The sequence below is a fragment of the Aythya marila genome, assembly GCF_965140915.1.
Source record: "Aythya marila genome assembly, chromosome: 17".
In the NCBI taxonomy this organism is placed as follows: Eukaryota; Metazoa; Chordata; class Aves; order Anseriformes; family Anatidae; genus Aythya; species Aythya marila.
Genome location: NC_139058.1, coordinates 11,329,671 through 11,342,524, shown reverse-complemented (window position 1 = coordinate 11,342,524; position 12,854 = coordinate 11,329,671). Strand labels below are relative to the sequence as shown.

The 12,854-nt window shown below is 42.4% G+C and overlaps 1 protein-coding gene across 3 annotated transcripts in view; it reads right to left on the bottom strand.

The window, feature by feature from the left end:
- Positions 1 to 12,473, bottom strand: part of ZDHHC8 (zDHHC palmitoyltransferase 8) — a 114,476-nt gene extending 102,003 nt beyond the window's left edge. For 2 of the 3 annotated variants that reach the window (XM_082774361.1, XM_082774363.1), the window contains exon 1: positions 12,090 to 12,473. In XM_082774361.1, coding sequence (XP_082630487.1) covers positions 12,090 to 12,193 — 104 coding nt within the window. In that variant the 5' untranslated portion in view covers positions 12,194 to 12,473. The remainder of the gene's footprint in view (positions 1 to 12,089) is intronic. The other variant, XM_082774362.1, reaches the window with a different exon arrangement.
- Between the last annotated feature and the right edge of the window lie 381 nt (positions 12,474 to 12,854).

Sequence of the window (12,854 nt, the reverse complement as noted above, 5' to 3'; positions counted from 1 at the left end):
CCATCACAGCACTAAACAGGTCTCTCTTGCATTCAGAGGACAATTATTTGGCAAATTGCTAGACATCTCTTTCCCTATTGACCAGACCAAATTCTGCTTACTTGTATGGATCAAATGAATTCATAGACTAAGAATAAAGAACTTAGTGGAGAAAAAGATAGAAGCATTGGTCAGTCTCTTCAGAGAGGATTCCAAAGGTCACAATAAAGGCTGTAACCCACTGATAGCATGTACAGTTTCAATATGGGAAAGTTGTTGCATCAACCCATATAAACCACTCCAGCACAACAGATGGGATGAGATTTTGAATTACATCTTGTAACCCTGAATCCTTTTTTTCTACTCTTGTAATAGTAATAAAAGTCAAGGGTCGTGGCAGCAGTGTGCTACAGCAGCTCCAGTTTGGAGTAAACACAAGCCTTGGGGCTAGATACTACAAAGGATAATGAGTCTAAAGGAAATGACAAGCACAGAAAATGTGGGTCAGGCAACCTCCTTGTTCAGCAGCACTCTATGGCCCAAAATTCACACACCCCTAACATCCGCTGAAGGAAGAATTTAAAAAACAAACAAACAACAAAAACACAACAAAACAACACCTAGATAGTAAATGGAGAGACGATAGCTAGCTCAGAAGTGTATTTCTCATTTTATCAGATATGAATTATAAATCAAACAGCAGCTAGAAAAGAGATCATTAATTTTTCAGTTCTTCAACCACAGATACCATGTTTAGCTCTATCCTACTAGCCTTTGTAATACAGTGGAAGAAATATTACTTGGCAAAAGTAATTAGTCTTTGTGGAACCACATACAAATGAAAGTTTAAATACTACAATGTAACATTAAACTTTTAAAGAGAGCCAATGAAGCTTTAGTCCATGTATCTCCATATTCATATGCTCATGCAGATTTCAGCATTAAAGAAAACAGTCTTGCTGCATGACATTCACTTGCATTTTAGGATGGCCCAAAATGACATTAAATGGAGAATAAACCTTCTCTTCAGAAGCCTTTTCTGAAATAAAGACCTCCATTGAGTCCTGGGCTCAAAGGACATTCGTCTGGAGTTGGCACATACGTGTAAAACTTCCTAAGCACCAATGCTCCAATTGTACAGTGCTTCTCAGCCTCAGTTTCTCTGATAGCACTGCCAACCTAACTCACAAGTTATGCTGCTGGAAACCAGAAGGGACTGAGACTTCAACACAGGGAGTGGGACACAGTTTTGCCCCAGCTAACTCACAGTACAGCCAGATAAAATCTTGCACTTAATGCAGATGAAGGATTAAGTGATTTGCTAGAGAGAGTACAGACAGCTGTTTGCAGGATTAAGACCAGAGCCCAGGAACCAGGTGGTTCCAAGAGTAGTCCTAACCACCAGATCACTTATTTAAATACGTATACATCCATATACAAGCCTGAACATTTTCCCAGGTCTATATGTTTTATCACCTTGCCTTCTGCCTGCACAATAGCATTTCTTGTTTAGCAATGCATTCACAGTAGCTCTAACATTACCAGAAATTAAAAAGCATCAGGAAGAGCGCTGGTTTAGACACCTGTCCACTGGAAACTGACCTGTGACAGCAAAGCATTTCACAGTCATGACTAGTAGCTGCTGACCTGGTCTGATGGCTGGAGAATCAATGCAGTCAGAAAAACCTATCACAGGTACATGCCTAGCTGGACCCACCAGCTGCTGCCCACTGCTGCCAGGTTACTGGTGCTGCCAAGCTGCTGCCCAAGATAACAAGCTCCACACAGGGAAATCCCAAGTGGCCACGTCCCACAGTCCTATGTAAGTCAAGAAGGGTCCCATCAAGGCATCTGACCACACTCAAAACTCACCATCAGAAAGGGCCCAGATGTGAAATAAAGGACTACACAGTGCTGTTTTGTCTAGCCTTCTTGAGCTCAAGCATTAGGGAAACAAAATAGAAGTTTCCCAACCTGTTGGAAATGATGCTTAGCAGAAGCAGCAGCAAGGTGAAATTCACTAACACGTGCAAGACCTTGTACCTCATTATCATTGCAAGCAATCTGTCAAATTTCATTTACTGAAAAGCACAACATGACTGGAACCATCCCATTTCAAGGAACCAACCCTTTCACTACTACAAACGAAATGGTGTCTTCCTGTCCACCTCCATTCTCCCCAAGCTTCCTGAGAGCATTTCTTGTGTAGGTAGGCATTCACTTCAAAATTTAGCTTTCAGAATGGATTTGTCACGTAAGATGAGGCAATGTTCTCAGCAAATCTCTGCTGAGAAGAGCTGAAGTAATCCTTGCAGTTAATTTTCTGATACAGTCCTACATATGGACAAAGATCATAAGTTTTGTTCTGTAATTGCAAAAAAAATCATATTGGTTTAATGGCCACACCCAGCAAGTACTGTTATTTTAATCTTGCATTGCCTTTGCACTTTGGAATTTCTGTTGCAAGTATTAAACCGCTTTGCTGCTGTAGATGCTACAACTTCCGTACACGAAATAGAAGTTACCTCATCGGATTCTGCAGCTTGGCTATCTCCTTCTGTTTGACTCACACTATGTATCAGAAAGCAGCCATTTTATATATCCCTTCTTACAAAATTATCAAGACATGGTAATTTGAAAAACATATTGGCAATGCCTGTTCAAGTTTCTATTGCTTTTGTCACAAGGACTTGTTAGCCATTTTACACAAAATGAGATATATGCAAAGCCAGCCTACCTGTGCACTGATTTAGTCAAAAGGTATAGACAGAGGCTGACACTTTGTAGAAGGTTATTTTAAAATGCATATTGTATGAAATCTGTCTTTAGAGCTGCATTGCTACACAATCTTTCACTTTCTTCAACTTAGACTGCCAACTCAAACCACAAACCTCAATATATTTCAAGGAGTGACCCCTTAGAAAAGTCATTTGCTTCCACATAGCCAGGTGGTAAGATTACGATTGCAGCAAGATCTTCAGAGAGACATGCACAGTACAAAGAGAGAAATGAGAATATATAAATAAATAAATAAATATATAATATATATATAATGTAGCTCTAGGTTCTTTTATATTTATATACAGGTTTGACCATCTGAAGACAACTGTACAGGCAGTCCCTACTCCACCGTTGAGCCTTGGGAAGTTGAGGAGATGCCAAGATGACTGTGTGGCTCCAGAGGGAAGTCTCTGGGCAGAGGTTCCTGAGCCCAATGCTGGATACAGACCCTGGGAAGGGAGAGCGCACCCACCTACACGCCTAACAGCTCCAGACACTTGGAGCCAAGACACTACATAATCAAATGCTGAGTTATGAGATTTGGTAAAACACAGCAGGTGGTTCAGCATGCTGCTGACAGCAGACGAGGGTTAACCACTGGTGCTCAGCATTATTAGATCATAACACATCTGGAGAGCTATTGCTAAGGCAAACATCAATCTTCAGAGAAAGCTAAACATGCAAAATGAGATCTTGTTCATGAGAAAAAAAAAAACATGAGGCTAAACACAATTAAAATAATCCTAAATAACTTTTGAAAATGGAACTGACTTAGAAGAAGGTAAGGAAGAGAGAAAAACAAGGAGTGAAGTAAATACCTGTCTCTTCCAGCCAACTGGGATCAGTGTAGCTTCAGAAGTTTTAAGCTGAACCCTTCAATTTCAAAGCATTTTTCTGTGACTGATCTGAATTTAAATTAAAATGATACTTGTTTATAAAAATGTCAAAGCTTTCCTTATTCCCAGCACCGTACTTAAGTTGTGTTGATATAGATATTACACTGGATTATTTCCCTGAAGACATGAAAGAGAGCTAATGCAAATGCCAATTTAGTTTTAAGAATCCTGGGAGAGTAAGGTTTTGTCTGACTATTTCTGAGAGCCCTTATATATTTAAGCAGTTCAAGTTTGCTTTGTTAGTCTTCAACTTAAAAACTAATTTGTTCATTTAAGAATATTCTGCTATTAATTTAGTCTGAGCGCATGCAGAGGTTTCCTGGAGAGCAGTCATTTCAGAGTGGCACATACAATCCTTATTTTTCAAGGTACTTTCTGGCTAGTCAGCTTCTATGAACTCCTCCCTTCAAAAAATATTGACATCATCTCATATGTGGCTTGATAAAAATCTGAATTTCTCATTCCCATATCAATGCCACCTTGCTTGATAAAACTTGTGATCCACTTGCCCAAAGGGCAGCATTTCCTAAATTACGTGACTTCATCAGTAATAAGGAACACAATAAAGTGGTGTACATGTACACTGGAAACAGCTACTTTGGTGTTTAGATTTAGATCTAAAATTCAAGAGCTTTTTTTTCTGCACCTGGCTCCACTGTCTCTTGTTACTGGAAGATCTCAAAACACAGCAGCAAAGATATTTCATAATGATTTCACATCTGATGTCTACAAATCCTGCACTTACGCTTTCACAAACAGAGAACCATGGTAACCACTGTGATATCTAAGTATGGGTTACTGTACAGTTTATTCCATAATATCCGTCCTGAGAAAAACAAGGAGTGAAGTACCCACTAATGTCTACATAACGGGTACAGAGCTTAGAATCTTAGCCACTTTGAACAGCTTTGAAGCAAGTAAAGCTAAACTGTATTAGTAATTGCAGAAGAACAATAAGGGACTAATTAAATTTTCTTTCTGAATACAGATTACTGGCTGAAGATTTATGTAGTATACACTATGTTGTGGTGTACTCATTTGAACAAAGTACTGCAATCTCCAAGCAAGGATCCCCAAAACTGCCTCTCCTAAAGCAAAACAGATCCACGCTGACTACAGTTTTCCAACTGATGACATTCTTTGCAAAAAAATAATACAGAATTTCCACTGAAAACTGCAGCATTACTATTTCAGCCCCTGTGCCTCTTCCTTTCAACTTCATTAGCAGCTCCCTCTGACATTTGATCAACTAATAGTAGTTCTTTAGCGGCGCAGCCAAATTGAACATTACCCTTGGGTTAGTCAGAAAGAAGTCTTGTATCTACTGGCTCAAATCAGAGGACAGTAAATCAATGTTCCCCTTTTGTATTGGTTACACAACTGTAACACCGATTCGGCTTTTAAGATTCTTCTCCCCACTCTAGTATGCATCTATTTCATGCTCTCAACCAGCTTATTCCAAAAATCTTCCAGTGCAAGCTAAACAAGACTTGTGGCTTCCCTTTGTAGGCCTTGAAGACTTGCCTTGTAGGTATACACTTAGGTAAAATGAGAACAGAAAGCCTGTTCTGGCCATTGTTCATATGTCCCTTACAAACAAGTATATAGAATCCAATGCCATGGGGTTGTGCAGATGATTTCAGCTACGAAGCACCTAGTAACAGAATAAGTTATCTATGCAAAAACTTAAGTGTATAAATAGCAACTGTCTCAGGTAATAGACCTTAAAAATCAGAAGTCCAAGGTAACCAAACGCGCCTCTCTCTCAATTTATATATATATTTTTGTGTGTGTTCTGAAGAATAGCATCCCTCAGTTTACATTGCTAACAAACCAAACGAGCTCCCATACCTTTTGCACAATTTTGTAGAGATTGCTTCTATTTATAAAAGGACACACATGCGGCATACTTAAACAAACACAGACAGCATTTAAAAGAGTATCTTGAAAACGACCTTAAAGAAAAATTGAATAACTGTTTGTATATTTACATGCAAAGGCTGAAAGGCCCACCCTGATCTAATTGAGGCAGTCTCTCATTCCTATTTCCATACACCCACATCCTTAATCTCTGCTCATTAGGAAAAATGGAAAGGAGGCTGCTACTGGCATAAACCACACGCTGACTACAGCTGCGGATAGCCCGTGCACAGGAATAACTTTCACTGCATTAGCTATTTTGACTTCAAAACGAGATCTACAGTTAGCATTCAAATGCCACCGTGATGGCTGCATGCAAATAGCTGCGCACTCCACAGCTGAAGATGTCTAGCTATTTACTACCATCAATGAGGATGACTCTCCTCCCTCCCCCAAACTACAGGAGGAAAGAATATTCCCTGCTGATCATAAACACGGTAGTTTTTGTGGGTTTTTTTGTTTTGTTTTTTTCCTAAAGGAATGAATTTTGATAGCTTTCAGAAGTCTCTTGTATTGCCAACTTTGCTGGTCCCCTTGGAAGTGAAGATGATAGACTCTACTAGCTAAAAGCAATAAAACTGAGCTCTCTTCCAGCATTAAAAAAAAGCCTTTTCACACTTTAGCTAAATGGATTTTCCTGTTGAGATTCCCTGCCTCTTTATCTTGCATGACAAGTTTATCTAGATACTATTTAGAAAAAAAAATTATATACCAAGATGAAATTGCCAGAGCTTAAAAGGACATTTCTTTGTCATAAGAAGAATAAACATTTCTCAGTAGCTGACAGGCATGACAACTGAGAAGACTCAGGTCAATCTGGAAAGCCTTACCTCTTCCGGATTGCAGTAGAGTAGACAAGGAAAATCTGCCATTAAAGATGCATTTAAGATGGAAAATGCTAAAATACCTAAGGAGGCTGCAATCTCTTCTGAGTTTTGCATTCTTTTAAATATCTGGCTTTTCTTCGCTCAGAATTGCAGTACCCCAATCAGTGGTGGTTTCAGTGTGAAATCAGTTTTGAAACTCACCTAATTAAACTTTTAAACTACATGCTTTTTCCTCTCTCTACTGTCACCTGCATGGCTGTTTGTGTATGTGTACTTTGTGAAGCTGCTCCCTACTGGTTCCAGCAATTTCTCGGTTTGGCACATGAAAAAAATAACTAATCAGCAATAGGCTAACATTTCAAGTAGTAAAGTGTGGTTTGAAAAGAAAGTTCAAAAAGAGTGAATTTGTTCTTTTTCACGATTAGCATCAACAATACAAAGTGAATCCCTGCAATGGCTCAGAACAGACAAGGGCTATGAGCTTTGTGTTGTAAAGGCTTCAAAATTACGGGCACATCTGGTATGACATCATTCCGGCAGAACAAGGGGGAAGCGGATAAGCAGAGTAGCAGTGTTTCCACAGACACGCCACAGCAAACCTTGAACTTCTGACATCCTAAGTCACAAGCAACAACCACCAGAGCAACACAAATCCACAAGCCACCTTCAGCAAGTTACTAGGCAGAGGCCAAGCCATAAGATCACATTCCAAGGCAGAATTTATGTTGTCTAGCAGCTTCTAAAGATTAAGCAAACCAAACTTTTTTTTTCTTTATTTCCATTTTTGTGTACCTATTTATCAGTATCCAATACTATTTCCTCTAGGCTGCTATAAAGTCAAAGGCTCATAGCATCTGTAATATACTCTTTACATCACATTTAATCATTTGCTCTAACTGAAATTAGAGCACAGAACTGGTAGGAGTGAATATCTGAGTATCTGCAATAAGTTCACTGAAGTCCTTAAAAGGCTTTAGGTATGACAAAGAGTTTTGGATACAAATTGAATTCACTAAAGCAAGGATGATCTTATATTTGCTTGAATTATGTTAGTGACTGAACCAACTAAGTGACTGACCAGATTAAAAACACAAGATGCTTTCCCCTCTTTTGACCTATGAACACGAATGAGTCACTGGAGGATGAGATCTAACAGACAGTTCAAGAATTTTAGGTACGCATAGAATCATACTCCCACTGCCAACCAGAACAGTTACAATAGCCATGAACCTTAAAATGCTATTATATGTGTATTTTAGGGCTATTCCAATGCAGGAGCATATAATCCGGAGTGGGGGTGGTCAGTTATGATTTAAGAAATGCATTTATCCTAAGTGTTTCTGAATTAATATATGGTTTAGCCAGTATAATTAAGTCACTGCAGAAATACTGAGTCTTCCTAATTCATGAAATGCAGTAACAGGATACACAAGGCAGGAGGGGGAGAGACAACCCCAGATTTTTTTTTTCTAAACACTCAGGAATGAAGCCAATTTTTTTTTTGTGTGTGTCTCTAAGGTAAATCCACAAGCCCTGCTACTGAATACAGTCTAACTGCCATTTTTCCCCTGATCCTCCTTCTACCAGCTGAAGACTACTTCTCTGTTTTCTTCCTATCCTTACGTTGAGTTCAACCTCAGTTGCTCTTTTACACCCGTTATTACTTCTCAGTTGTTTCCTGAGGGTTATTGATATTAAATTCCTGTGTCACAGACTGCATTAGAGCGCCAGTTGCATATGTCTGTGGTACACACCTATGATTACACCCCATTATGACTTCTAAGAACAAAGTTCGTCTCATTTTCAGCATTGGCTGAATGAGTTCTGACCTTAGTTGTGCTTTCACTTCACCCAGAAAATTACCCATTTTACTATGCCAGTGAAGAGAACAATAGACAGCAGCATTACTACCATTATAGCAAAGTAGTGGTGGCACCTGGATCTTTGTTGTGAATTATGTGTTTCTGCCAATACTTCAAAGACGCTCAGCTGACTGGATGGATGCTACAGAAAACACAGTCCTAAAGCAGCTATTATCAGAAATTTCTAGTCTACAGTATTCGGCAAAAAAACTGAAGAGCTTTCCTTTCTCATGACTAAAATAAGCCACAGTGTTGGTTGTTTTTTTTTTTTTTTTTTTTTTTCCTTAAAACCTTATGCTTTTAGCTTGTTGTGTAATCTATACATGCGAGTTTTGCAGCTGCTAGGCTAAAATTCAGAGGTTGCCAGCACTAGAAACAACAGTAAGTGGCACAATTTAACCAGGTGAAGAGAAGTATTGGATCCAGCATCATAGGTCAGTGGGTGAAGTTATGCTTTATAGCATTATGCTTACGGACAAATAAGCTGTGTTCTCTAATACTGCAGTCACACAACCTGAAGTAAGAGAGGAAGTTCACGAGACTCAGGTTCTTTGGATGAAGACACTTGGACCACTGTCATAGCTGTCAGTGGTCCAAGGCATAAGAACTTAGACTTCACTGAAATGGGTTAAGTTGTTATCACTAACGAAAAACCTTATAAGAAATATGAAGAAAAAAATGGTTTGGGAGAAATAAGCTCACATCTGCTGCAACTGAATTACTCTGGATTCCTGTAATGTTAAGCAGAATTGTTCTTTCTTCATTATGCCATTTGATTTGTTCATATGAGTAAATTACCCTAATTATGATATATAACATTATTTATACATTCCTTTGCAATGCTTAGAGTTAATGCACTTTTACTCTCCTACTGGGACAAATTAGACCACCTACTCACACGCTTGTATTTATTATTAAAGGAACACACATGGAGAGCTAAGTCTGCAATATAACTGAAATATTTTGTTGCCTTTCCAGGCAGTAATGGTGATAGCTAAATAGTTTTGTTTCCCCTCGTAAAACCAGAAGGAATACAACAGAGGTATAGTGAATCCTGAATAGTTAGCTGAGGAAAAAGAAGCATCTATTGTGGAATTTTCCCAAATTGAAGTATAAGAGCACCGCTGATCAACACCGTCATGAAATAATAGCGCATACTGTGTATTTCAAACACTCTTTATATGCTGCTACTTGGTGAATTTGTTTGTACGAAAGCTAAAAATAAAGATTACGTTGCTAAAAAGCTATCCCTAGCCTTCAAGTTCAAAGAGCTTTTCATCTAGCAGAGGACACTCACACTACATGGCTGGAGCCCACAAACATGTCTAGGTAGAAAGCCTGGTCAGAGCCTCAGTTTTTTAATCCAGGTTACACAAACACTTGCAATACTCAGAAAAGATTTTTTCCTTCTATTTGGTAAGTGTTTTTTTAAAAGTTATTAGTCTATTTTCCACATATATTAACCACCATTACTCAGTTCTAGAGCGCTGAGGTTGCTCAAGTCCCTGATATCCCACTGAGTTGATCCACACACAAAATTTAATATGAAAATTAACAAATTTCATGTATTTATAGCCAGGTAAGGTCCTTAACAGCAGCCTTGGAGCTTAGCAACACAAACAAGAAATTAATAACAGTTCAAGTAAATTGTCACCCAGTAGAGTTCTTGTGCTATGATTAGCAAGCATGGAGTGTATTAGCAACACTGCTTAAAGCACTGCTAGGCCAGAACCTCAACTGCTGCTTATCACTGACCTACCTAACATCAAAGGAGTTGTGCAGATCAGCACCCCAGAAAATACAGGCCTATCTCAGCCATGAATAACATATCATGACAGAAGGATCTTCAGGACACAAAACACTGTCTGTGTAAAAAGACAGAAAAAAGAAAAAAGCTATAGAGAAAAACAAAAACAAAAAAAAACACATACAAAAGCCACTCTAATCTCATGCATACTACTTGCTTTGATTCTGAAACAAAGACAGATTTTACTAAAACTGCTCAGGATAAATTTGCACAGATTTGCTGTTGTTTTTTATCTGAGTATTTTTGAATGGACAGGACTTCAGATACTGCCTGACAACAGTTGCTCAATTATGTGTTACTTTTATTACACACATGGCTTGGCAGCAGCAGAGAACGTATGTCTGGGACAGTCCTCAAAAAATTTACTACCACTTCAAGATGCACAGGCCAAGCTACAATATGGAGAGATCCTAAAAATACTTCATTTTGCATGTAATTATTCACTGATAACAGAGGGAGCAGAATTAAGTTTAAGATTTGGTAATAGACTAAAGCTAATTACTTCTGCCATACAGCAACAAATTTTAAACCGAACACCTCAGTTGATGTCCTGCTGCCAAAAGGATGTTTCAACAACAACTGTGTTACCAGGAAAGTCTTACATCACGAGGCAATTTGTAGCTCTACATTTGAAGTATGGCATGAAAACAAACATACAGCTCCCAAAACAACCGCAGCATGCATCCATTTCTCAAGGTGCAGGAAAAGAAAAGCACTGGCATCGAGACCCCTTTTTTGGATTCTGAAGCCATGCAAAACAACAACCCAAACACCACGCCAGTGTGAGCCAAGTTCAGCACAGAAGCCAACTTCTGCCTTCTGTTTGCCTGCGAGGACCCAGCTATAATTAGATGCCCAAACGATGAATGATGGGTTTATACTTGTACCAGCTCTTTGTGCTGAAACAGTGCAATATCCTGAAAGGATTTACCCGTATCTTCCCATCAAATGCACTAAAAACAAGCAATCAGAAGTCAAGTCACATTAAGCCAAGAGCATAACTCAGTGCCAAAAGCTGTTCTGATTTTAAAAATCTGTTAGACAACACAACATTTGCATTTTATTCCGGAATCCTACATTAAGACTGCCACAGCAGTAATGAGCAGTTGGACGCACTGAGAACCGTACTACGGTGAAAGTCCGAAGGGTACCGACGTGGACACGTACTCCCCCAGTTACACAGCCTTCTGCTCCTGGGGCTTCATTCAGCTCAATTAAAAACTAGCAATGGCAAAACACGGTGCACGGTTTCAAAATAAGCAAAACAGTCGGTTTTAATATCCGCACAGCAATCTTTTCACCTCCCCGAAAAGCAGCTTAGCCAAAGCTCGCTTCAGAGCGGTTTTGTAGCATCGCTCCCTCGAAATAGCAGCAATGCCTTTGCAGGGAAGCTGCTGCCATCCCGGCGAAGGAGGGGTTAAGGCTCTTCATAACTCAAGTTTATGTAAAGGGAGAGGACCCGGAGAGGCAAAGCAGCACGCCGCTCACATATTAATACACCGACAGGGGCTCTGAAGCCGACCGCCAGAGCCCCGCTTTGCATTTGAGGGAGGTGGGGGCGAGAGCAGAGGAAACGAAGGGAGGGGGAAGGGTGGGGAAAAAAGTTTCCCCTTCCCTCCCTGCGGCAAATCCAAACCTGCCCGTGGGCTCCTGGGGCTCTGGGGGGGCAGTTACATAAAAAACGCCCCGAGCCGGGCAGCACCGAGCGCCTGGGACGGGATCGCTCCCGCTGCCAAGCGCTGCGCCGGGCAAAGCCGCGGTGCGCAGCCGGGGGCTGCCTCCCTCCTGCCGGCCTCCCTGCCTCCTCCCCGGCCTCCTGCCCGGCCTCCCGGCCCCTCTCAGCAGCAGGGCAGCCGGCACCCCCCGCCGCAGCCTGACGGCTCCCGTGCGCGAAATGGTGGCTCCGGCTGTCAGCGAGCGGCAGCCCCTGCAGAGCCGCGCCGGGCCGAGCCGGGCCTGGAGGAGCCGAGCCCGGCCTCCCCCCTCTCCCACCCCTTCGCCCCGCGGCGTTACTTACGTGAAAACAAAAAATAAAGTAGTCGAACCCACTAGCAAGGCGGCCGCTGTGGAGACGGGGATGTATTTCGTCGGTTTAAACCTCTTGCCGGTGCTGCTGGGCATCCTGTGGCTTACACATCACTGTGCGGAGCCGAGCCGGGAGCGGGGAGCCGGGAGGACGCGGGCAGCCTCCGGCACGGGCGGGGAGGGGGAACCGGCGGGGGGAACCGGGCCGGCTGACCTCCAGCACAGGAAATCCCACCCCCGCCGCCCGGCCCCTCGGCTGATGTCAAGCAGCCCCTTAAGGTAGCGCTGCGGGCGGCTCGGCTCGGCACGGCCCCTCCCGAGGCACCCGGCCGCCGCGCCGAGGGGAAGCGCTGGGTTTTTCGGGGAGGGGAAGGGAAGGAGAGGAGAGGAGAGGAAAGGAGGAGGGAGAAGGGGCCGGCCGAGCGCCGCCGTGCTCTTTGTGGGAGGGTGGAGGAGGAGGGAGCGGCAGCGAGCTCGGGGGAGGGGGCCGGGGGCGCCCCCAGAGGCTGCGGGGCGGCCCCGGGGCTGCTGCTGCGGGCACCGGGAGCGGCACGGCCCGAGCGGCGCCCTGCTGCCCTCCGCAGCGAGCCCCGAGCGCCAGCAGGCAGAAATAAAGAGGTGCTTTAAGGTAAGATCGCCAAGTTCAGCGAAAAGGCTTTCTAGAGAGCGCTGTGCAAAGCGGCTCCTCCGCTCGCAGCAGGCAGCTCTGCGCAGGCACCGGGAAAGCCTCGCAGGGGGGCAGGGTGCGAGGCCACTC